This window comes from Panthera leo, chromosome D1 (genome assembly GCF_018350215.1).
Source record: "Panthera leo isolate Ple1 chromosome D1, P.leo_Ple1_pat1.1, whole genome shotgun sequence".
Taxonomy (NCBI): Eukaryota; Metazoa; Chordata; class Mammalia; order Carnivora; family Felidae; genus Panthera; species Panthera leo.
In genome coordinates this window covers 107,552,995-107,574,048 of record NC_056688.1, presented here as the reverse complement: position 1 = coordinate 107,574,048, position 21,054 = coordinate 107,552,995, and the positions used below count along the sequence as shown (strand labels likewise).

The window sequence follows — 21,054 nt, the reverse complement described above, 5'->3', positions numbered from 1 at the left end:
CTCAGTGATCCCACAGTTTTAGCGGCACGGGCTGCTGCCCCCACAGGGAGGGTCTTTACGTGAATTAGGCGAAGGCGACCCACTGCGATAGACAGACAAGCAAGGGGTGCCCTTGTGGTGTAAGGGCTCAGATTAAAGCCTGGTATTATGTGCTGCCTTGACAGGTAGGGAATCCAGGAGGGTCTCGAGTGGCCGAACTCCAAGTCCCGTCCCTCCTGCTCCCGCGGATAGGGTCCCGTAGCAAAAAACACTTTTCAGCCAGCAACCAGGTGCCGTTGCTATTATTCCTGAGCAGGGGGCATCAGTGCCCTGTCAATGGGTGGGATTCCTCAGACAAGCCGATCACATCCTCCCCCGGGAACCAGGGGTCACTCTGCCTTCTTGGTGCTGCAAAGCCTTCCTCCCACAGGGGATGAAAACAACTCCTTTCTGCGCCAGCGGAGCCCAGGCTGGATTTCAGCCCCCACATGCCTCCTCAGCTGGTGCCTTGGGCGGTGCACAACCTGAACACCTGTACCCGGCAGGCCCGTTAGCAGGTGCTATTTGTCGGACTCTCAGCCGTGCTAAGATCTGTTAACCCTGTCCCCACCACCCCCTGCCCCGTGGAGGAAGGTTTCATGATTGTTTCCATTTTACAGATGAGGACTCTGCAGAGGATGGGGGAGAGATTGGAACCTAGGTCTGTCTAGACCCTTCCCTTTCTGCCCTGTGATCCACTCTGGTAGCCTGGAGGTGAGAAAACTGTGGCGCCCGGGTCAGTGAAGTGTCAGGAGTTCTGAGTGAAGGTGTGGAGACGGGAGCCTAGCGGGGAGGAGAAAGGACCCCTCTTGTTAGTGGTGTGGACTCGATCAGCCAGCCGGACTCGGCTCTGCAGGGTTGAGGTGGGGGGAGAACAGAAGTGAGGGGAGAAAGCAGCCTTCGGCTTCAGCGCCCAGCCGCCCAGCCCCGGCCCCGCCTAACTCTCAAGGTTCTTCCGATTTCTTCCACCCTCAGTTGGAGAGGAGGCGGTTCCCTCCGTGGGGATCTTTGGCCAAAGGGGCTCCACGCAGGCAGAATTTCTAGAACGAGGTACTTTCTGTAACGACCACCTCTCGCCGGTTGCCCGTGGCCGCTGCCGATTTCCTAGGATAATCAAAAGACAGAGTGGTGTGTGGTGACATGGCTGGGGAGCTTGGAGGGCAGGGCTGGGGGTCAAGTCTCACGAGCACGTAAGCTCTATGAGATCGCGGTTTTCTTTTCCGCCGTGTTCCCCATGCGGAAGACAGTGCCCGAAACACAGTAGGTCCCCCCAAAAGTGAAAGAGTAAGTTAAGTCCCGGCTTCCCTGCTTCTTGGCTGAGTGTCCTTAGGCGAGTTACATGGCCCCTCTGTATCTTCATTCGCTTGGCAGTGAAACTGAACATAACAGTAGCTTGTGGGGTTGTTGTTTGGATTAAATGAGATGCTATATTGAAACAGTAAGATGCTATATTAAAACCCCGAAGCACCAGCGGTTATTATTACTATTATTAGCATGACCTTGGTTCCGGCTCAGCCTGTGGGCTCCCCAGGACCACCCTCACCCAGGACACAGCAGCCACACTCCCGGTGGGCCTGTGCTGCGGGCCAGGCGCTGTTCTCCGCGCTTGAATATAATCGCTTCAACTTCAAGACCTCTCTTTGAGCTTGGCTGGGTTTTGTTTTGTTTCCTTAACGCCCATTTTACAAATGAGGAAGCAGAGCGTAGTGATTCTGGCCATGAAATAAACCAGAGGAACGTTTCCTCACTTCTGTTCCCTCCAAGGACGACGTGAGAATAGCATGATCTCTTCCCAGAGGGTCGGAGAGAAACGGCCTGTTCATCTGCCTGGGCCTAGAGTTCCTAGCGGAAGATTTCGGGAGCGCGGTCAGGGCCGGCTCCGTCCTGGTCCTCGTGAGCGAGTTCGGTAAGAGAGGTGAGTGAGCGCCTGGGGGGGTAGGGATTCAGTCCCAGGCAGCCTGGCTGCGGGTCAGGCTCGTAATCATTCCGTTTTCCTGCCGAAGGGACAGGGACGATCGCTTTCTACCTGTGAGACCCTGAATCAGCCCCTGCGTCTCTCCGAGCCTCCGGTAAACAGGGTTGGAAATCGTCTCTTCCTGGCAGCGTGGTGGTCGTAATGGTGACGCGGTTTCAGACGCAAGCCTTGAGGCGCCCGGGTCGCGTGCCCGAGGCACCGGGCACGCGGTCAGCACGCAGCACGCAGGTGCCCTCTCGCTGACGAGCCCACAGCCCGTCTCCTGCCCTCCTCGTCCAGCACGTCTCCCTGCCCCCTTGGGCTGTCCCCTCCCGGGGCTGAGGGGAGCCTGTCCCCACATCCGCAGCCCTGCCCGGCGACATCCTGGCAGCCCGGCCGGGGCGGGGGAAGGCAGGGGGGGTCACTCACTGGTTCTCCAGGTCCTGGATGGTGTCGGGAAGTGGAAATCCCTGGGTCTCCGGGAGGAAGAGCAGGAGAAGGAGGCCGGAGGTGATGGGGAGAGCGCTGTAGACCACGGGGACCAGCAGGGGCAGGCTGTGCTGAGTCATCCTGATCAGGGGGTCTATCACAGACCCCAGATGACTTACCGACTGCAGGAAGCCATCTGCTGTCATCCTGTGGGTGGAGAGGGGCCCAGACCCTTGTGGCCGCCGCCACTCTCGAGCAGGGGGCTTTGTGGGGTGGGGTGGGTGGTAGCATCTGGCTGGGCCAGGGGAGGGAAAGCTGGGATAAGGGAGCCGCACAACCACAAGGTCTCTCCCTGCACCACCTTCTCCGTGGAACCCACGTGGATTTTCCCATCCAGAGCGGGGTCTCTGCTTCCTGAGAACAACCAGGGTCTTTCATGGATGCTCAGGGCCCACCCCATTTCTCCTGGTCCTCGGTAAGCGGGGGGGCTTGCCTCAGGCCTCCTGCTAGGCCCCTGAGCTCTCAGCTCAGGCTTTCTACGTAACGTCAACAAAATCAACACACGAGGGTCCACGCCACGAGTGGAAGGCGGGGGAGAAGTGAGGGGCTGAGGGTGCGTGAGCACCATGATGAGGGAAAGAGCCCTGGGCTAGGGCTCTAGGGCGCTGGGTCCAATCTCACCCTTCCGCGAGCAGGTCCTTGAGCCTCAGTTTACCCAACCGCCCGATGAGGGGATAGTTTAACTCTACACCACTGGTTTTCCATCTGTGGCCCGTGGTGCCCTTGGGTTGTTGCAAGGTGACTCGGGGCTCTCTTGGGGCAGGGAGGGGACAGTGGGAAGCAAGTGGGGGGACGGAGGGCACTTCAGTAGGGCAGCTCTTGGTCTCGCTGAGGGTTCTTATAAGATTTCACCCGAACAGAAGGTTCTGGGGTTCAAAACAGTTTCTGATCACTGAGGGCCCCATGGCACCAGGGCCTTCCCAGTGGAGACTCTGGGGAAATGCTGTTCTGGGAGCCCCGGCTGAGGATGAGCCTTTGGGGGAAGGAAGGAAGCTGGGGCCAGGGGCCTCCTCACCCTCTGCTGTGTGTTCCCGGAAGCCCAGCCCCCTCTTTGCCCTCCCCGCTGGCCTCCCCAGGGACGTCCCCTTCTGGCACACCCGGGGCCGGCCCCCTCCCCGGCCTCCGGGGCACAGCCCGCGGCCCAGCCTACCGCAGTGCAGTCGGGTAGAGTTCAGACTTGTAGACAGAGACACAGGAAAAGACGACGCCAAAACATCCCTTTCCCAGCACGGCAAAGACCATGCGCAGGGTCTGCCAATCTGGGCAGAGGAAAAGGGTGACAGTGGGGTCTGCCCGAGGGGGTGCCCGGTCAGCCTGGAGAGGAGGGGCTGGGTTCTCCCGCAAGGCTTCCTTGACTGCACCCAGGTGCCCATGGGGGGTGTGGGCAGGATGGTGGGTGGGGCGGGGCCTGAGCCCAGCCAGGCCTGGGGTGGGCCAACCTGGGGTGGCTCGGGAGGGCTCTCAGCGCCCCCCGTGGGTACTCTGGCTTTCCCGGGAGCCCTAGCCGCGGGAAGCCGAGGGGCTGGGCCTCAGCTTTCCCGCCCACATTTGTAACGCAGAGTCGCATAACCCGTCCTGCACTGGCCTTTTGCAAGTTCTCTCCCTGAGCTGCCTCTTGCTGCTTGTTTGGGCTCCTGGCAGACGGTCCGCCCCAACTCAGCCCCTCTGCCTCCCTCCTGGCTTTGCCGCCACTGCCTGTCCCTGCCCCTCCACCAGCCTCCCTGCCTGGAGCCATAAGAGGAGACTTGAGAGGCTTTTTCAGGGCATTAGAGCCTCATTCAGCAAGAAAAGAGTAAGACAAGGGCCCTCCAACACTCTGCACACAAATGCCTCTGGCTTCTTTAACAAGGGAGAAGAAAAACCCCAGGGTGCACCAGACGTGGGGTTCCTGCCTCCCTTCCAGCAACCTAAAGCTTCTCACGGCCTCCCCCTCCTCCCACCTCAGCCCCAGCCTCTGGTCTGAAGTCTGGTCCGTCACTTGCTAGCTGAGTGACCTCCGGCTCCTGGCTTCATGTCTCCGAATCTCAGTTGCCTCGGGGGGAATGGGTGGGCGGCCGATGGGGGGGGTTGGATGGGGGCGCCAGGTTCTTGGGCCCGGGGAGGGGAAGGACCCAGGGGGTGAGCACAGTGGGCACGGCCAGGGAAGCCAGTGGCCCAAGCTGTAGGCCACTCAGCCCACTCGGGCCGCCCCTCCTCCAAGCTGCCTTGGCCTCACCTTGTGGGACCAGTTTGTTGACCAGTATGGAGAGGCCAGACATAGCCTGGAAGCTGGCCAAGGTTGTGCGGCGGCCCAAGAAACTGAGCAAGAAGGCGGTGATGGACCGGGCCAGTAGGTCCACGCCTCCAAAGAGAAGCTGGAGGAGGAAGATGTCATTCCCCAGGTTTTGCAGGTCAAGGACCAGCCCGTAGTAGGATGTCACTTGGGAGAAGCTGCAGGAAAAAGGCTGAAGTCGGGTCCTTGCCCCGCAGAGGAAAGGGCACCCATACGGTGTCACCTCACACCTGGGCCGTCCCCAGAGGGCTCAGCCAGCCCGGAGGGGAGCCGGGGCGGGTCACTACCAGAGCCCCAAAAGCCTGTCTGTCAGATGCAGGGCAAGTCTCTCTAGAGCCAGCCTGTCCCAGGAGGGAGAGAAAGGGCAGGCCTCCTCCATTTCACCTTAGGTCTTGGCCACAGTGGGCTGGGCCTCACTTCGCAGGCCAGCGGGAGAACGGAACCCTCCCCCCCCCCCCCCCCCCCCCCCCCCCCCGGGCTGACTGGGCTCTGGGGGGTTGAGCCTCAGTTCTGGCGCTAGCCCTCTCTGGCTTTGTTTCCCCAGCACGCCCTAGAATCACGACCTGGCCCTTTCTGGCCCTTTTCTGGACGCCGGTTTCTTTAGCTCTGAAAGGTGGGAGAAATAGTGGAAAGAGATGGGCTGGGTTGTCCCTCTTTCAGGGCGGAAGGTCGTATTTTCCCAGCCTCTGGGGGTGCTGTCCCTCAGGTGTGGAGAGCACCCCATGACACAAGCCAGAGGGGCCACCCCAGCTCCTGAGTCCTCCGTGGGTTTGCCGGGGCCTTTCTGCGACTGTCCCACAGTGACAGCATCCTTGCCCCATTCGCTTTCTTCCCCCCCTCCCGTCCCCTCCCCCACCCCTCCTCCCTTCCCATTCCCACCTCTACCTCTTCCCCACCCCTCTCCCTGCCCTCCCCTCCCACCCCCACCTCCCCTCTCCTCCCCTTCACTCCCCTCCCACCTCCTCCCCTCCTTTTCCCCCTCCCCTCCCCTTTTCTCCCATTCCTCTCCTCCCCTCACACCTCACCCCTCCCCTCCCCTTCCTCCTCCCCTCCCTTCTCCCCTTCTCTGCTCCTTTCCCTCCCCTTAGCAGTCCACAGGAAGGGATCCCAAGAGCCCTCTCTCCCAAGGGCTTCCTGCTCACTGAGGTCCATCCCAGGCCTTCCGGGTGGGGGTGGACACGGGAGGGACCCCCCTGCACAGGTTCCTCAGTAGCTAAACTTACAGTAGCTGGATTTCTGAAGTTTGGATGTTGAGTTTGGATCCACAGGTGGCCACAATATGAAATTGTTCTCCATCACTTTGCAAATCTGTCCCCATCACTGCCTCAGGGACTCAGGGACACTCATCCCAGCACTGCGCCCCGAGCCCCCAGCTGCAGACAGAAGCTGTGGTCCCCTAGGGACAGCTAAGTGGGGGAGGGGCTCAGCTCTGGCTCAAAGTAGCAGACACTGGGGATCTAGAGCCAGTAGGTAGGTAACAGGGGACAGGGGAAGTCGAGAAACCCACCGGGATGGCGGCGGCTTCCCAGCCCGTGATTTGAATAACAAAGCAAGCCAAGCCAGCCCCTGGGAGAACTGAGGAAGCCTTGAAGGTTTCGAAAGAATGGCCCTGGACCTTCCGGGCACCACCCCACCACCCGGCCCTCCTTCTAATTTGTCAGAAAAAAAAAAAAAAACTTAAGCCAGAAAAAAAAAAATTCAATCTCTGTTCTAAGATGTAGCAACTATTTGCCATGAGAACCCATATGTGGTTAAATAGAGCATAAAATAAATGTTTTCCTAATCTTTAGGGGTTTTCTTAATGTTTAGTTTTTTTAAATGTTTATCTTTGAGAGAGACAGAGACAGAGCGTGAACAGCGGAGGGGCAGAGAGAGAGGGAGACACAGAATCCGAAGCAGGCTCCAGGCTCTGAGCTGTCAGCACAGAGCCTGATGCGGGGCTTGAACTCAGCACAGAGCCTGATGCGGGCTTGAACTCACGAACCGCGAGATCGTGACCTGAACTGAAGTCGGATGCTTAACCGACTGAGCCACCCGGGCGCCCCCCTGATCTTTAGTTTTATTTCAAGATCAAGTCTCCATCAAACCTGACCCTCACTTCTTAGTATGCTCTCTGCAAGTCCCTTGAACTGAATTTGTCTTATTCAGGGGCCTTCTCCTGGTCCCAGGGTGCCCTTGGGCACCAAGACAGGGCCTGCTGGGGAGTCCGTGCTCAGTGTGGGGCCTGGCGGGCGACAGGGGGCAAGGAGGTAGCTCAGCCAAGGTTCAGATGTCTGCTCTGGCCTCTTGGGCAAGTTCCCTGCCCCTTCCGGGCCCTGCTTTTCCATCTGTAAAGTGGGGGTATAAATGAACTTGAAGTAAGTGGGTGGCCAGCCGCTGGTCAGCCCTTGAGGAGCGTGGCCCCCCCCAGCCATCGCTGGTCCTGCAGCTCGGGGGACACGGGCTCTGCCTCTAGCCTGGGCTTAGTCCTCCCCTGGTCCTGCCCTATAGCTGGCTTGAGCTCCCATATCCTCTCCCCAGGGCCTGCCCTCTGGGGAACTGCCTGTCCCGGCCAGAACCGGGCCTCCTGAGGTCTGTGGGAGCCGTTTCTCCCTGGACACTGCAGAGGCCCTTTTAGGCAACAAACTGGAGCAAAGGAAACCCGAGCAAGGTAGAAGGACCCACGGCCGGCCGGCCGCACGGCCAGGTTGAAGGTAAACAGGCCCATTAGACGACCCACCTCCAAATATCCATCAACCCCAGCTGACCAATCAGCCACTTACTACCAGACACAGGTAGCGAAGAAGGAAAATTCCGTATGTTCCCCTACTTCCTCCCCTTCTTCTCCACCCCCCCCCCCCCCGCCAACGACACCCCCCCCCACCCCTGCCTCCTTGGCGGACAGTCTCCCCTTTGCCGTCCTGCCCACTGCTACCTTGCCATGTATTCAAGAAACTTCTATCTCTTCTGTTCTGCCTTGGGTGAACTGTGTCACCGGCCCCTACCCCACCCCCACCACCCCCCACCCCCGGCCTCCACAGGCACCACCCCCTCCCACCCACCCCCAGCCCTGTGTCTGCGAGGGACGCGCCTGGTGGCATACCACACCAGGGACATGATGCAGGTCCGCCAGCGGAGCATGGGCACGAGAAACAGTTCCAGCACCGACCTGTGGCCCTTCGCAGAGGCCATCTCTTCCTCCATGCTGGTCATCAGTACCTACGCACGGGGAGCACCGGATACCGTGAGTGCGGGGTGTCGGCCCCGCCCCCACGCCAGGGCACTGTGACCCGTGACCACAACAGAGTGATGGGAGGGGCCTGGCCTAGGCTTCTGGAGAGCCTCGGGGTGGGGGCTGCGATGGAGGCAGAAAGGTCTCTCTCTCTCTGGCCCCCTGGCCGAGCTCCCATCTGCAGACCTGGCCCATCTTACTCTGAGCCAAGGAGCCAGTCTTGTGTCCCAGCTCTGGCCCTCTGGCCCCACCCACCCCCCTTGTTCCTCGTGGCTGGTGTCAGGGCACGCCTACTCGGGCCACACTGGCTCCCGACCGCACCCAACTGCCCATCCAGACCCTTCCTGACCTTCTGGGCCCTGCCTGCCCTGTGCTCAGCTCAGTCCTGGTCAGTCACCTCCTCCTGGAAGCCTTCCCTGATCCTCCCACGCCCCTCCCCACAGCCCCAGGCTGTGTTTTCTGGTTTCTGGCTGCACCCCTCCCACACCTGCTTCCTTGAAACAATTGCCTTCAGATAAGCACAGCCAGCTGTCCCCAAACACCCTGAGAAGCCCTGCGCAGTGACTATGTCACGTATGTGGATTCAAGTGGCGGACAAGCGGGGTGGGTGGGTCGCCCCTCATATTGCTGTCATTGGCGGTGGTGTTGGTGATGGTGATGGCAGAGCGGGTGGTGACAGTGGGAATGATGTGGTGGTGACAGAGATGGGCAAGGTGACAGTCATCGTGGCGAGGTGGATGTTGGCGTCTCGTGGAGCTGTGGCTGCGGGAACCCGTGGTGTCGATGGGGGTGGCGGTGGCGTGGCTAGTTTGAAGCTGGTCCAAAGACATCGGTGGCCGTCCTCTCCCGGTCATGTCCCACACTCTGGGGTCACCAACAGTAGCATCTCACCTCTATGGTTAGTGACTTTGTGGCTTCCTTGTGGCCATTTATCTTGGCCACCTTGTGGAGCTCCTGCAGCCCTTGTTCTGGTTTGCCCGTGATAATCAACCATCGGGCAGACTCTGGAAGCCACCTGTTAAGGAAACAGATGCTTGTCTGGGCCTCTGCCTCCTTCCTTCTGCTTCTTCCCGGCCTCAGGGCAGGGGGCAGGGAGAAGTGGCTCCCGGATGAAAAGGACTGGACTTTTCCCAGCCCGGAGGGCCTCGTCCCTGTTTGCAGGGAAGCTAAGAATTTCCGGAGGCAGTGTGGCATTGTGGTGAAAAGAGCCAGCCTGCCTGGGTTCAGATCCTGCCTCTGCTACTCACTGGGCCGCACGGCCTCGGGTGAGTCACTGAACCTCTCTGAGCCTCAGTCCCTCATCTGAAGATGGTGGTAATTGTAACATCAAACCTCCGTGTGGTCAGTGGCGTTTGGTCTGTTTGATTTGCTGACGTGTCACATCAAACCTGAAACCACGTCTGGCACGGGGGGCAGCGAATAGTTGAGAATGAATGAATGAGTCCTTCTGACTCTCCCTACCCCACGGTAGACTCCCCTGGGCCCAGGTCTACCCAACTCCGGTTCGCAGAGGCGAGAGAACTCCAGGCGCCATGAACTTGTATCTGCCTCCCTGTGTCTCCTCCCTCAGCCCTCACCCAAACAACTCTTTCCAGACCCCAGGGAGTTTCGCAACACCCAAAATAATAGCGAGGGTGATCTCTTTTCGTATCCGCTGTCAGTCCTCGCCGACTCAGAGCCCACGGGCCTGGCAAGCGATGTGAAGGCTGCAGGGGGCGGGGCCGGTGGGTGCCAAGGACGGGGAGGGGCCGGGGGCCAGCAGTCCGGACGGGAGCCTCAGACCTCTGGCTAAAACGCCCACCCTGAACTCCGAACCCCCAAGAAGTCTCCCTCAGCAAGGGCTCTGCACGCACGGCTGCCCTTCGTGGCTCTCGGCATCTTGGGGTCTTGGGCCAGCCAGAGTGGCAGGGGCGAGGGGCACCCTGGAACTCCAAGTCTCCCTCCTGGTTAGTGATGTTCCCCCGAAGGGAAAAGGCCCCACGCCGTACTGACCAGCATATCAGGAAGATGGCAAAGAAGGGCGTCGACACGGCCAGCTGGAGGGCGCGCCAGTCCCGCAGGGTGAAGGCCAGGGCCCCCAGGGCCATCTGGCCCAGGCTATAGATGCATCCCAGGATTGTCATGGTGACGGCCCTCCTGCGGGTCGTGGTCCACTCCACCACTGAAAGGTGACGCAGGCGTCCGCAGGTAAGGGCCCCCCCTCCCCACCGCACCCCCACCCCACCGCACCCCCGTGGGAGCAGGCCAAGGCGGGGACTCACGAAGCATCCCCGAGGTCAGGATGATGCCGGAGATTGCAAAGGCGCCCAGAACCCGGAGGCCACAGTAGATGAAGAAATGGGAAACGAAGATCATGCCGATGTTGGCCAAGGCCACTTGTAGGCAGCACAAGTTCAGTATCCATTTCCGCCCAAAGCTGGTCGGGAGACAAGCACGGTGGGGGCCTGGAGGGGGCCCCTGGGGGTTCGGGCATAGGGGCCAGTGCCTCAAGGTAACAGAGGGTTCAAGAAGGCAGGGGCACCTGCTGGGGCATCTCTGTCTCCTTCCCGGATCTCCCAGGGGCATGCTGGGGGGCGGGGGGGGGGGGGGCGCGGGGTGCTTGTTACAAAAATGGCAGACGCCTTGGGGCTCCTGGGCGGCTTAGTTGGTTAAGCGTCCGGAGTGTTGATTTCGGCCCAAGTCATGATCTCACGAAGCGTGAGATTGAGCCCCCACCCTGCGCTGTCAGCGCGGAGCCTGCTTGGGATTCTCCGCACCCCTCCCCCCACACCCCCCCTCCGGCCCGTCCCTCCCCTGCTCATACACTCTCCCTCTCTCCTCTCTCAAAAATAAATACACATTAAAAAAAAAAAAAAAAAAAAAAAGGCAAACGCCTTGCTCTCAGGGGGCAGCATAACTTCACGGTCAAGGATGCGCTTTGGCTGGAGCCGCTGGGAGGCTCCGTCGGTTAAGTGTCCAAGTCCGGCTCGGGTCATGACCTCGCGGTTTGCGAGTTTGAGCCCCACATCTCTCTCTCCCTCTCTCTCTGGCCCTCCCCCACTCGTGCCTTCTCTCTCTCAAAATAAATAAATGCACTTAAAAAAAAAAAAAAGAGAGAACAGGCCTCGATTGAATCACTACGTTGTGCACCTGAAATTACACGCACGACGATGCACGTGGACACATTGGAACTTAGATAAAAACTTGTAAAAAATGGGCTTTGACCTCAGAAGCCTGCGTCCGAGTCCAGCTCTGCCCTTCCTGGGTGGCCTTGGGCACAAGACTCCACGTCTTCGAGCTGCAGTCCCCCCATGTGTAAAACGGGGGTACGCAGGAGGACCGCCTCACGGAGTTCTGAAAATCAAGACACCGAGCAAGGGGGCGGTGCGGCCGGGAGGCTGAGCGCATGTGGCCTGGGGCAAGGCGGCCAGCTCCCGGCCAGTCTGTGCAAGGGGACCAGAGCGCCCCACACCTACCGCCCCGAGGCCAGCTTAGCCCGAAACCTCTGCCTGCATTTAGCTAAAGCGTGTGGCAGTGTGACGGGAGAGATGCGCGCAAAGCTGGGCCCTGCCTATCCGAGCGGGGTCCCCAGGAACCGGCCCGTTTCGACCCAGACCCGGGGCGAGGTCTGGATGCCGACACCCGGCCCTGGGCCCAGGCTCGCTGGGTCACCTGCAGACCGACTGCGATTTGGCTCCCTGTGTGGACAGCCCCCGGGGACTGAGCCATAGCTGCACGGCAGCGGGTCCCCTGAAGTGCCATTTGGACCACGTCCCTCGCGTGCAGCGCAGCACAAGGCCCACAGGTAACGACGGTAGCAGAACCCCAGCACGGAGCGCTGACCCCGTGCCAGGCCCGGGCCCGAGCTCTGCGTGTGAGTAACTCACTTTATTATCACAACAACCCCATGCATAGGGCCGGGTCCCCACGCACAGGAGGAAACTGAGGCACGGAAGAGCCACCAATCTGCCTTCTAGGAAGCTCGGGAAGGACAGGTGGGGGTTGGAACCCAGTGGTCAGACCCCGTAGCCTGCGTGGTCAGGGGAGTGAGTCGTTCGTTCATTCACAAAATAATGACTGAGCACACGCTGGATGCTGGGGACACAGCAAGAAAGCCCCTGCCTTCTCGGAGACACCTGTTGTGGGGACGCGCACAGCAAACGAGCAAGCAGATGCTGGCAGAGTAGGTGTGGTGTTTGAGAAGGAAGGTGCAGCCGTGGGGCCCACGGGGCCTGAGGCGGGAGAGCCGGGAGGCCTCTCTGGGGAGGCAGGCTGGGGTCAAAGCATGCCGGGCACGGAGAAGCAACTGTGGGGAGAATCTTCTGGGCGAGGCACGGCCACCTTGGAGCTCTGCAGCCAGGGTGCCGCGGGTGCTCCGGAGGGGCTGGCACGGCTGTCGGGGGGGAGAAGCCAAGTGCCAAGCAGGGGTGGGTGGGGAAGGGGGGGGTTAGGAGCCATCTTCGGTGCAGTGGCCCTGGGGGACTTCAGGCTGGGATCAACCAGATCCACATACAGGGTTTTGCAAAGACACTCTTGAGTGGAGGCCAGAGACCCTGGAGGAGGCCGGGACCTGCCTGGGGCAAGAGAGGCGGGTGGGCGGGGCAAGGGGACTTTCAAGGAGGAGAGGCAGGGGCTGGGGGCAGTGTGTGGCCGGGCCTGGGGGAAGGAGAACAGGGTGGCTTTTAAGGTTGGGTGTGGGCCCCGGGCTGGGGGCTCTTTTCCAGGGTGGAGTCTGGTGCGCAGGGGTGGGGGCGGGGGGCGGCGAGACGGTCAGCAGCAGCTCAGCTCTGGCCGTGGCAAATGTGAGCCTCTCCCTCATGGAAACTCAGAGCAGGCAGTGGGGTTTACAAGCTGAGTGGGGGCAATGCAGACACCGCAGACCCTGGCGCAGCGTCTCAAGTAGCGGGGGGGTGTGGCTGGACAAGAGAAGGTGCGGGGCTAGGTCCTGGGGCGCCATCTCAGAAGGAGGGTGATGGGGGGACAGGGGAGGAAGGGCAGGAGGAGGGGGAGGCGGATTTCTATTTCACGGCATGCCACGTACTCGGAGTCACAAGGGGTCTGTTTCTCCTGAGAAGCCTCTGGGCTCCCTGAGGGCAGGGACTGCACAGCACCCGTCACACAGTAGGTGCTCAGGAAGTTTGGCGTAATTGCCAAAGGAGAGAGCGTGGCGTCCAAGGGAATCTCCCAGAGCACAGCTTCATCCAGCGTGGGGTCCTTGGCCGTCGCTGCTCCTTGGGGACCTGGGTTCTTGGCTGTCACTGCCCCTTGGGGACCTGGGTCCTTGGCCGTCACTGCCCCTTGGCTGTCGCTGCCCCTTGGGGACCTGGGTCCTTGGCCGTCACTGCCCCTTGGCTGTCGCTGCCCCTTGGGGACCTGGGTTCTTGGCCGTCACTGCCCCCTGGGGACCTGGGTCCTTGGCCGTCGCTGCCCCTTGGCTGTTGCTGCCCCTTGGGGACCTGGGTCCTTGGTCGTCACTGCCCCTTGGCTGTCGCTGCCCCTTGGGGACCTGGGTTCTTGGCCATCACTGCCCCTTGGCTGTCGCTGCCCCTTGGGGACCTGGGTTCTTGGCTGTCACTGCCCCTTGGCTGTTGCTGGCCCTTGGGGACCTGGGTTCTTGGCCGTCACTGCCCCTTGGCTGTCACTGCCCCTTGGGGACCTGGGTTCTTGGCCGTCACTGCCCCCTGGGGACCTGGGTCCTTGGCCGTCACTGCCCCTTGGCTGTTGCTGCCCCTTGGGGACCTGGGTCCTTGGCCGTCACTGCCCCTTGGCTGTCGCTGCCCCTTGGGGACCTGGGTTCTTGGCCATCACTGCCCCTTGGCTGTCGCTGCCCCTTGGGGACCTGGGTTCTTGGCTGTCACTGCCCCCTGGGGACCTGGGTCCTTGGCCGTCACTGCTCCTTGGGGACCTGGAACTCACCTCTAGACCCCCGGCCAGACCAAGGGAGCCCCGTCTCTCCAGGAACGTGGACATTCATGGCCATTTTTGTACATCTGTCCCCACAGTGCTCATTCTGTTGAGGAGGAGCCAGGAGGACAGATGATACTCACCGGTTGGAGAGGAGGCCCCAGCAGAAGGACCCTATCAGCAACCCGGTCATGTAGAGGGATTGGCCGATGGGCTTCAGGCCCTTGTGGTCACACACTAGGTCCCACTGGAAGAGAAAGAGGGACAGCAGCTTGGCTCAGGGCACGTGGAATAGGAGGGCCTGGGTGGCAGAGGGAGGTCCAGGTCGGGAGCTCCCAGCCGGGAGCACCTGGTCAGCCTGGGTTTTGGGGGGCCCCAGATTCCTAGGGCCAGGTGACAGAGGTGGCAGGGGTGTACTGGCGGGGGCCTTGGTTCTGTACTCCCAGCTAGCTGAGTGGCACATGTGTGACCGGCCACCCTGAGTGGATGGCGGCGGTGGGCGGTGGCTGAACCACAGGCTGGGCTTCTAACTCTGCTGATCGCTGGCTGGGTGAGCCGCGGGGAAGGGGGGGGGGGGGTGCTTCTCTAGATGCGAAGGCATCTCTAGAAAACGCAAAGCGGATCCCCTCATTTCCCTGCCCCAAAGCCTCCAGTGACTTTCCTTTGCTCCTCACTGACCTTCCCCACACGGTGGCCCAGCCCCTGACCCTTTCTGCCCAGACACGCTGGGGCCCGTGCCGCTCCTGCGACACCCCAGACCCGCTCCTACTCAGACCTCTGTCCCAACTGGGCTCTCGCCCCACCTTCCAGTCACTTGATTCCTTGTCGCCTAATCCGGGCCTCGTCTCCGGAGAGGCCTTCCCCACCTGCCTCTCCCTCCGAGCTGCTTTTCTCCTTTGCAGAGGCAGGACAGGACATGCCGAAGACCCGGCTTCTAGCTCCTGCCCGCCTGGGGTGAGTCAGGTTCCAGTGCCCTTGAGCTGTGTGTCCTGGGCAAGTTACTTAACCTCCCTGTGCTTCTGCTTGGATGTACTTGTTAGATGCAGACGACAGTAAGAGACCCCCCCTGGGAGATCGTAGTGACACGAAGGGAAAGCACACGGAATGATGCCTGCCACTTAAAGGAGTTTGATCTCCTGCCAGCACTAGTTTAAATATAGACCCGTCCGGGGCGCCTGGGTGGCTCAGTTGGTCAAGTGTCCAACTCTTGGTTTCGGCTCAGGTCACGATCTCATGGTTCATGCGTTTCAGCCCCACATCGGGCTCTGGGCCGCTTGGGATTTGCTCTCTCCCTCTCCCTCTCCCCGACTCACTCTGCATCTGTCTCTCTCAAACAAATAAACAAGCTTACAAATAAACAAATAAATACATAAGTAAATAAATAAACGTTGACCGATTCTGAATCTGCCCGCGGAACGTAAGCTCCTCCGAACCTCCCTGTTTATCCAGATCAGGGGGTCGGGGAGGCCTGACTCCGCTCACTTCCCCGTCGTAAGCAGTGAGTCAAAATGTGTTGAGGGAGTAGCATCTAATTTAACAGTGCTGATGGAAGCCGTACGATCCTTCCAGGCATGGGGGGGTGGCCATCGCTGGCCCCTGGGGAGGCCAGGTCGTCGGCGGGAGGCCCATACCTCTGACACGAAGGTGGAGGTGAAGGTGCTGCGGTCGTAGACCCAGCCGTCCACGCACGGCTCCGTGGCGGCCTCGCTCCAGTTGGTGGCCGTGCCGTTGGGGTCCAGGAGCTGCCACTGGGGTTGGCGGAAGCGGCGACACCGGTGGGGCTCGTGGTTGGGGCCCGGGGGGATGGAGACGGTCAGGAGGTCCTTGGGGCCCAGGGCCCCGGGGACACCGGCCTGGGCGGTGCTGTTGTCCAGGAGGGGCACCCAGCAGCGGTGGCTGGGCACGGCGGCCGAGAAGTTCTCAATGAGCATGTGGGAGGGCACCAAGACGGAGGGAAGGAAGAGAGTGAAAACCTGCAGGGCCTGGAAGAGGCCCACGCCCCCCGCTCGGTCCAGGAGCTCGGTGAACGCCATGGACGGAGCTGCGGGTGGCCACGGCGGGTACGGAAGGGGCCAGGGAGCCAAGGAGTGATCCGCTGCCGTCGGGAACCGCTAGCAAGTGTGGGAACCCTGGGTCATCGCGCCTTCTGCCCTGGCCGGCCTGCAGCGGGACAGGGACAGCAGGCCGGCAACCCGGCCAAGTCAGTCCTGAGATGCCCCGGATGCTTTGAAGAAAGTCCTCCTGACTCGGTTTCCAGGAATGACTGCCCACCAGTCTGGGCACCAGGGACAGAGCTCGCGGTACCCAGGCTGCCTGGGGCATCGAGGCACGTCGTTTCTCCGGCTCCAGCACCAAGAGTAAAAGGATGAAGCAAATATTTGAAAAAAAAAAAAAAAAAGGAAAAAAATGAGGCCATGGGGTGATGTTACTGAATGACAGTTGTGGAGGAAATACCAACTGGGCTGTTGCCACGGTTAAAGTTTAATCTCAGCGTGGGCTCCTGGGCCAGAAAGTCAGGTCTAGCCACTGAGAAAGGCTTCTGCAGCTCTCTGCGGGTGGCCTCCTCCCATTCCTAAATCCGAACTTCCAGATTCCTCTACATGTGGCCCTTGAAATCAGGGAACCGTTGGCCTGACTTGCAGCCGTGCTGGGACAATCTCAGGCCGCTTTGGCTAAAGCACGGAGGTGGGGACTGGGCAGGGCCCTCCCTCCCTGGGCTCCGAGGCTGCAGGGAGGCTGGTGGGAGGGCCCCAGCCGGCACTCGTTCCCTCCTTGCCACCCGCCTCCCCTCCCCGCCAGGCAGCAGGGGAGACCAGCTTGCAGACCCACTATTTTGGGAAGCTTCTATTTCAAAGTTCCAGGTTGCCTTTGTTGGACTGGAGGCTCCCCCAGGGTGGAGAGGGCGGCTACGATCCCCTGACATCCCTTCGAAGCCTGGAGCTAAGCAGGCCTGCCGCCTGGGGAAGTGAGTGGAGTCATACCTCCCTGAGCCCGCTCGGTGTGAGGAGGGGCGGAGGCCCCCCCCCTTCCCCAGCACCCCACCTAGGCGGAGCCTCTTGGTAGCAGCTGCTCCTGGCCCCGAGGACCTGCTATGTGCTTGGCTCCGTGCAGACCCTGCGGTCGGTACCCCTCTCACGCGCCCCTCATAGCAGCCCGGGCGAGAGTTGGTGCTAATTCCTCCGGACGAGGAAACCGAGGCTCAGAGAAGGCAGGCGGCTTGCCCCAGGTCACACAGCAGAGTGGGGACGGGAACCAGAGGTCAAAGCCCAAGCGCGCTCTCCAGTGGCCCTGGCCAGCTGCCACGTGGCCTCTAGCCCCTCGTCGTGCATCAACTCCCAGTTTAGGGCTGGAATTCAGGATTGGGATCAGAATAGGGCCAGCCAGGGAGCCAGAAGTCACCTCCGGGGCTGTGAGGGCAACCGGCTGAGTCAGTTCTGGAGGGAAGCCTGGGAGGGTGCTAGAAATGTGGGTGTGGCGGGGATAGGTGTCTGGGCCCCGAACTCCCCAGAAGGCTTGGACAACCCGGCCGCTCTGGCACCCAGCCAGGAGGCCGAGGAGCGGGGCTTCTGGGCCCGGATTTCCAGGCCAGGGCCGCCTGCCTCCGTACCCTGCCTCCCCGGGCAGGAGCTCATTATGAATTTTAAAATAGCAAGTAGAGAGCGGTGGAGAGAGAACCGACCCGTTGGCTAAAACACGCAGTTTCCCAGGTCCTGCCGTGAGGGGAGGCCCCGGAATTTGCATTTAAAACTAAGCTCCCCCAGGGGCGCCTGGGTGGCTCAGTTGGTTATGATCTGGCTCTGGTGATGATCTCCCGGGTTCGCGGGTTCGAGCCCCGCGTCGGGCTCTGTGCTGACAGCTCGGAGCCTGGAGCCTGCTTCGGATTCTGGGTCTCCCTCTCTCTCTGCCCCTCCCCTGTTCATGCTCTGTCTCTTTCTCTCTAAAAAATAAATAAACGTGACGAAAAATAAAAAGCAAATAAAAATAAGCTCTCCAGGGGCGCCTGGGTGGCTCAGTCGGTTGAGCGACCGACTTCGGCTCAGGTCACGATCTCGCGGTCCGTGAGTTCGAGCCCCGCGTCGGGCTCTGTGCTGACAGCTTAGAGCCTGGAGCCTGTTTCGGATTCTGTGTCTCCCTCTCTCTCTGACCCCCGTTCATGCTCTGTCTCTCTCTGTCTCAAAAATAAATAAACATTTAAAAAAAAAAAAAAAAAAGCTCTCCAGGGGATTCAGCTGCTCGGGAAGCCCGTCTCACTTGGAGAATCGCGCGGCTAGAGGTCGGTCGCCACCGCTATCGCCACCGAAACCCAAGGCATCTGTGAGAGAATTCTCGTCTCTCTCCATTTCCCTTTTCCATATGCTACAAAAATGTTCTCTTCTCCCCTGCCCTTTGCCTGTCTTGGACGCCCCTAGGCTTTGCTTACAGCAGAAGGTCAAACCTCCCGGATTTGCCAGAAGGCTCCCGGAATCTCCAACTGACTGTCTGCGTCCAGGCCAAGGAATTTTTAGATTTGTATTTTCTGTTTTTCTGGGGTTGCTGGGGGCTGGGCTTGGTGCAGCTGCGCCGCCACCTGCTGGTCGCACCCGGGACTGCAGTATTCCCGGCACCTGACACATGCTTGCCTCGGCGCCCCCACCCCCTTGGCGGAAGGCATCCCAAGTAGAGGGGGCTCAGGGGCTGGGGGGCTCCGGGGAGGGAGGCAGGCAGCCTTAGGTTACAGCTGCCAAGCCTCCAGAGTGTATCATTAAATCGATTCGTGTAAAGTGGACCCCTGGTTCTTACAGAACTAGGATTGCCATTGGGCTGACTTTTCTAGACAAGGGCTCCACCTGGTAAGGTGGCAGGAGGGGCCAAATGACCTCAGGCAGTTCACTTCCCCCTCTGACCCCAGGGTCCTCAGCAATCAGCGGAGAGCTTCTGCTTACGGTGGTAAAATTAAACGGGATAACGAATAGGCCTGACAACGAATATTCGCCACCACCATCGGCGTGGCCATCTGTCCCCCTGTGTCCCGCTTCCTGTTTCCTTTTCCGCGTTTCAGATCCAGCTGGGCCCGCTGGACGTGGCAGAGCCTGGGAGCAAGAGAAGGTGAGCTTCTCCCCTGGGTTCACACCGCAGCCGGACTTCAGCTTGAGAAAGCTTGGCTTGCTTCCCTCCCTGGAAGATCTCCCGGGGCTCACACGCTCTAAAACCTCATCGTTGCAAACTCTCCTAAGTTCAACCAAGGGCCTTGGCGGAGGAAGAAGGATAAAGGCAGCGTCCTCACGCGACTCCCCTGTCCTCTCTTGTCCTTTCTCTGCTTTTCCCCTGCTCGTTCTCTCTTTCTCTCTAAAAAATAAATAAACATTAAGAAAAAAAAAAACATTCCAGGGGCGCCTGACTGGCTGGGTCAGAGGAGCATGGGACTCTTGATCTTGGGGTCGTGGGTTCAAACCCCACGTTAGGCAGAGAGTTTACTTTAAAAACTCTTTTTGAAAAGGGGCGCCTGGGTGGCTCGGTCAGTTACGTGTCCGACTTCAGCTCAGGTCATGATCTCGCGGTCCGTGAGTTCGAGCCCCGCATCGAGCTCTGTGCTGACAGCTCGGAGCCTAGAGCCTGCTTCAGATTCTGTGTCTCCCTCTCTCTCTGCCCCTCCCCTGCTCTCTTTCTCTCTCTCTCTCTCTCAAAATACTAAATAGAACATTAAAAAAATCTTCTTTAAAAAATAGGATGCTGAATTTGCCACATGCCTTTTCAGCACCTATGAAGGTCACGATATGACTTTCCCGATTAAACTCGTGAATATGGTGAATTACATTAATGAATTTCCTGAATCGTATTAATGAACTTTCCAAAAACTGCTGACCCATCCTTTCATCCAGAAGGGAACATTCTAGACAAGTTATGCTATTCTTTTAATGCACTGGTGGGTTCTGCTTGTTAAACATCTTTCCTTTGGAATTTTCCCACAAATCTTTGCGTGTGGTGCCGGGCTGTGTGGTTTTCTACCCCACTTCCCACCCTCCCTCTTTCTTTCCTTCCTTCCCTTCAGGTTTGGATACTGATGGTATACAACTTGATTGAAAATAACATGGCTGTGTTTCCTTGTGCCCTGCCTCAGTTTACATAGGGAGGGCTTTTCTCCCTGCCTCTGCCCGCTTGAACCATTGTCCCATAAACCAATGTGGTTTAACAAGGTCTTGGGAGGCTCTGGGATGGGGAGGAGAGATAGCAGAAGAGAGGGTGGGCCCAGCCTGCGTTTCTGGGAGGCAGGATTTTGACCAGACAGTCTCCTGCCTGTGCTTTATTCCCTCGCGTGGGTGCGGGCCGCCCAGGGCTCGTGTGCAGGGTTCTGTCCCCTTCTCCGGTGTGCCTTCCTCACCGTGCGCCCATCTGAGCTCCGGATGCAAGAGCTGTAATGCGTGGGGAGGCTGCTGGAATCCTGTCGTGACCCCCCGGCCTTGTCCACTGGCCCTTCTTCGAGTGGGCGGCCGGACATCTGCACCCTCGTCTCCAGACCCTGTGCAGGTGATCGTATCCGGACAAAAGGTCTTTGCAGATGTGACGCAGTTAGAGATCTGCTGGGGAGGACGTCCTGGGTCATCCAGGTGGGTCCTAAATCCGATGAATGACAGGCGTCCTTACATTACATCATGCATGGGGGCCCCATGCAGAAGAGCACGAGGAGAGAAAGAGAAGGTCACGGAAGGACGAAAGCAGAGGTCGGAGTTACGCAGCCACAAGCCAAGAAGCTCCGGGAGCCCCCGGAGACCGGCCGATGACCCCCCCCCAGAGGCTTGGAGGGGGCATGGCGCTGCAGACACCCCGATTTGGGACTTCTGGCCTTCAGAACCGTGAGAGAATAAACGTCTGTTATCGTTTGTGGCGCTTTGTTCCAGAAGCCCTAGGAAACTCGTACACACGTTTACGCATTCCGCTTAGTTCTTGAAATTGCTTTCCAGCAGTTTCCCTCCACTTACCAAGACTCCGATCCTCAAGGCAGTGAGAGAATTTGTCATCACTTTGGCTCCCAGACGCATATTAAATTCCTAGCAGGGGTCAGGCCCCATGCCAGGCCCTGGGGACCCAAGATGAATCAGCAAGGAGGCACATCCGGGGGGGGGGGGGGGGGGGTCGGGGGGACTGCTGTAAAACAATCATCATGACAGTCTGATCACACAATGTCAGCTGGACCCGACGGCAGGGGGGACTCGAGGCAGAACGGAGAGGGTGCAGGGTCTGAGGGCAGAG

General features: G+C 59.9%; 1 protein-coding gene across 2 annotated transcripts; it reads right to left on the bottom strand.

The window, feature by feature from the left end:
• Window positions 1–690: 690 nt before the first annotated feature.
• Window positions 691–15,860, bottom strand: SLC22A11 (solute carrier family 22 member 11). 2 transcript variants are annotated; one of them, XM_042905137.1, is made up of 10 exons: window positions 15,459–15,860; window positions 13,971–14,074; window positions 10,206–10,360; window positions 9,937–10,105; window positions 8,836–8,959; window positions 7,816–7,931; window positions 4,677–4,891; window positions 3,612–3,720; window positions 2,402–2,608; window positions 691–1,122 (listed from the first exon to the last, which is right to left on the bottom strand). In XM_042905137.1, the coding sequence occupies exons 1-10, from the start codon at window positions 15,858–15,860 to the stop codon at window positions 1,059–1,061; spliced, it is 1,665 nt and encodes a 554-aa protein (XP_042761071.1). In that variant the 3' UTR covers window positions 691–1,058. The 2 variants fall into 2 exon arrangements, with proteins under 2 accessions (XP_042761071.1, XP_042761072.1); XM_042905138.1 differs by lacking the exons at window positions 3,612–3,720; window positions 4,677–4,891.
• Between the last annotated feature and the right edge of the window lie 5,194 nt (window positions 15,861–21,054).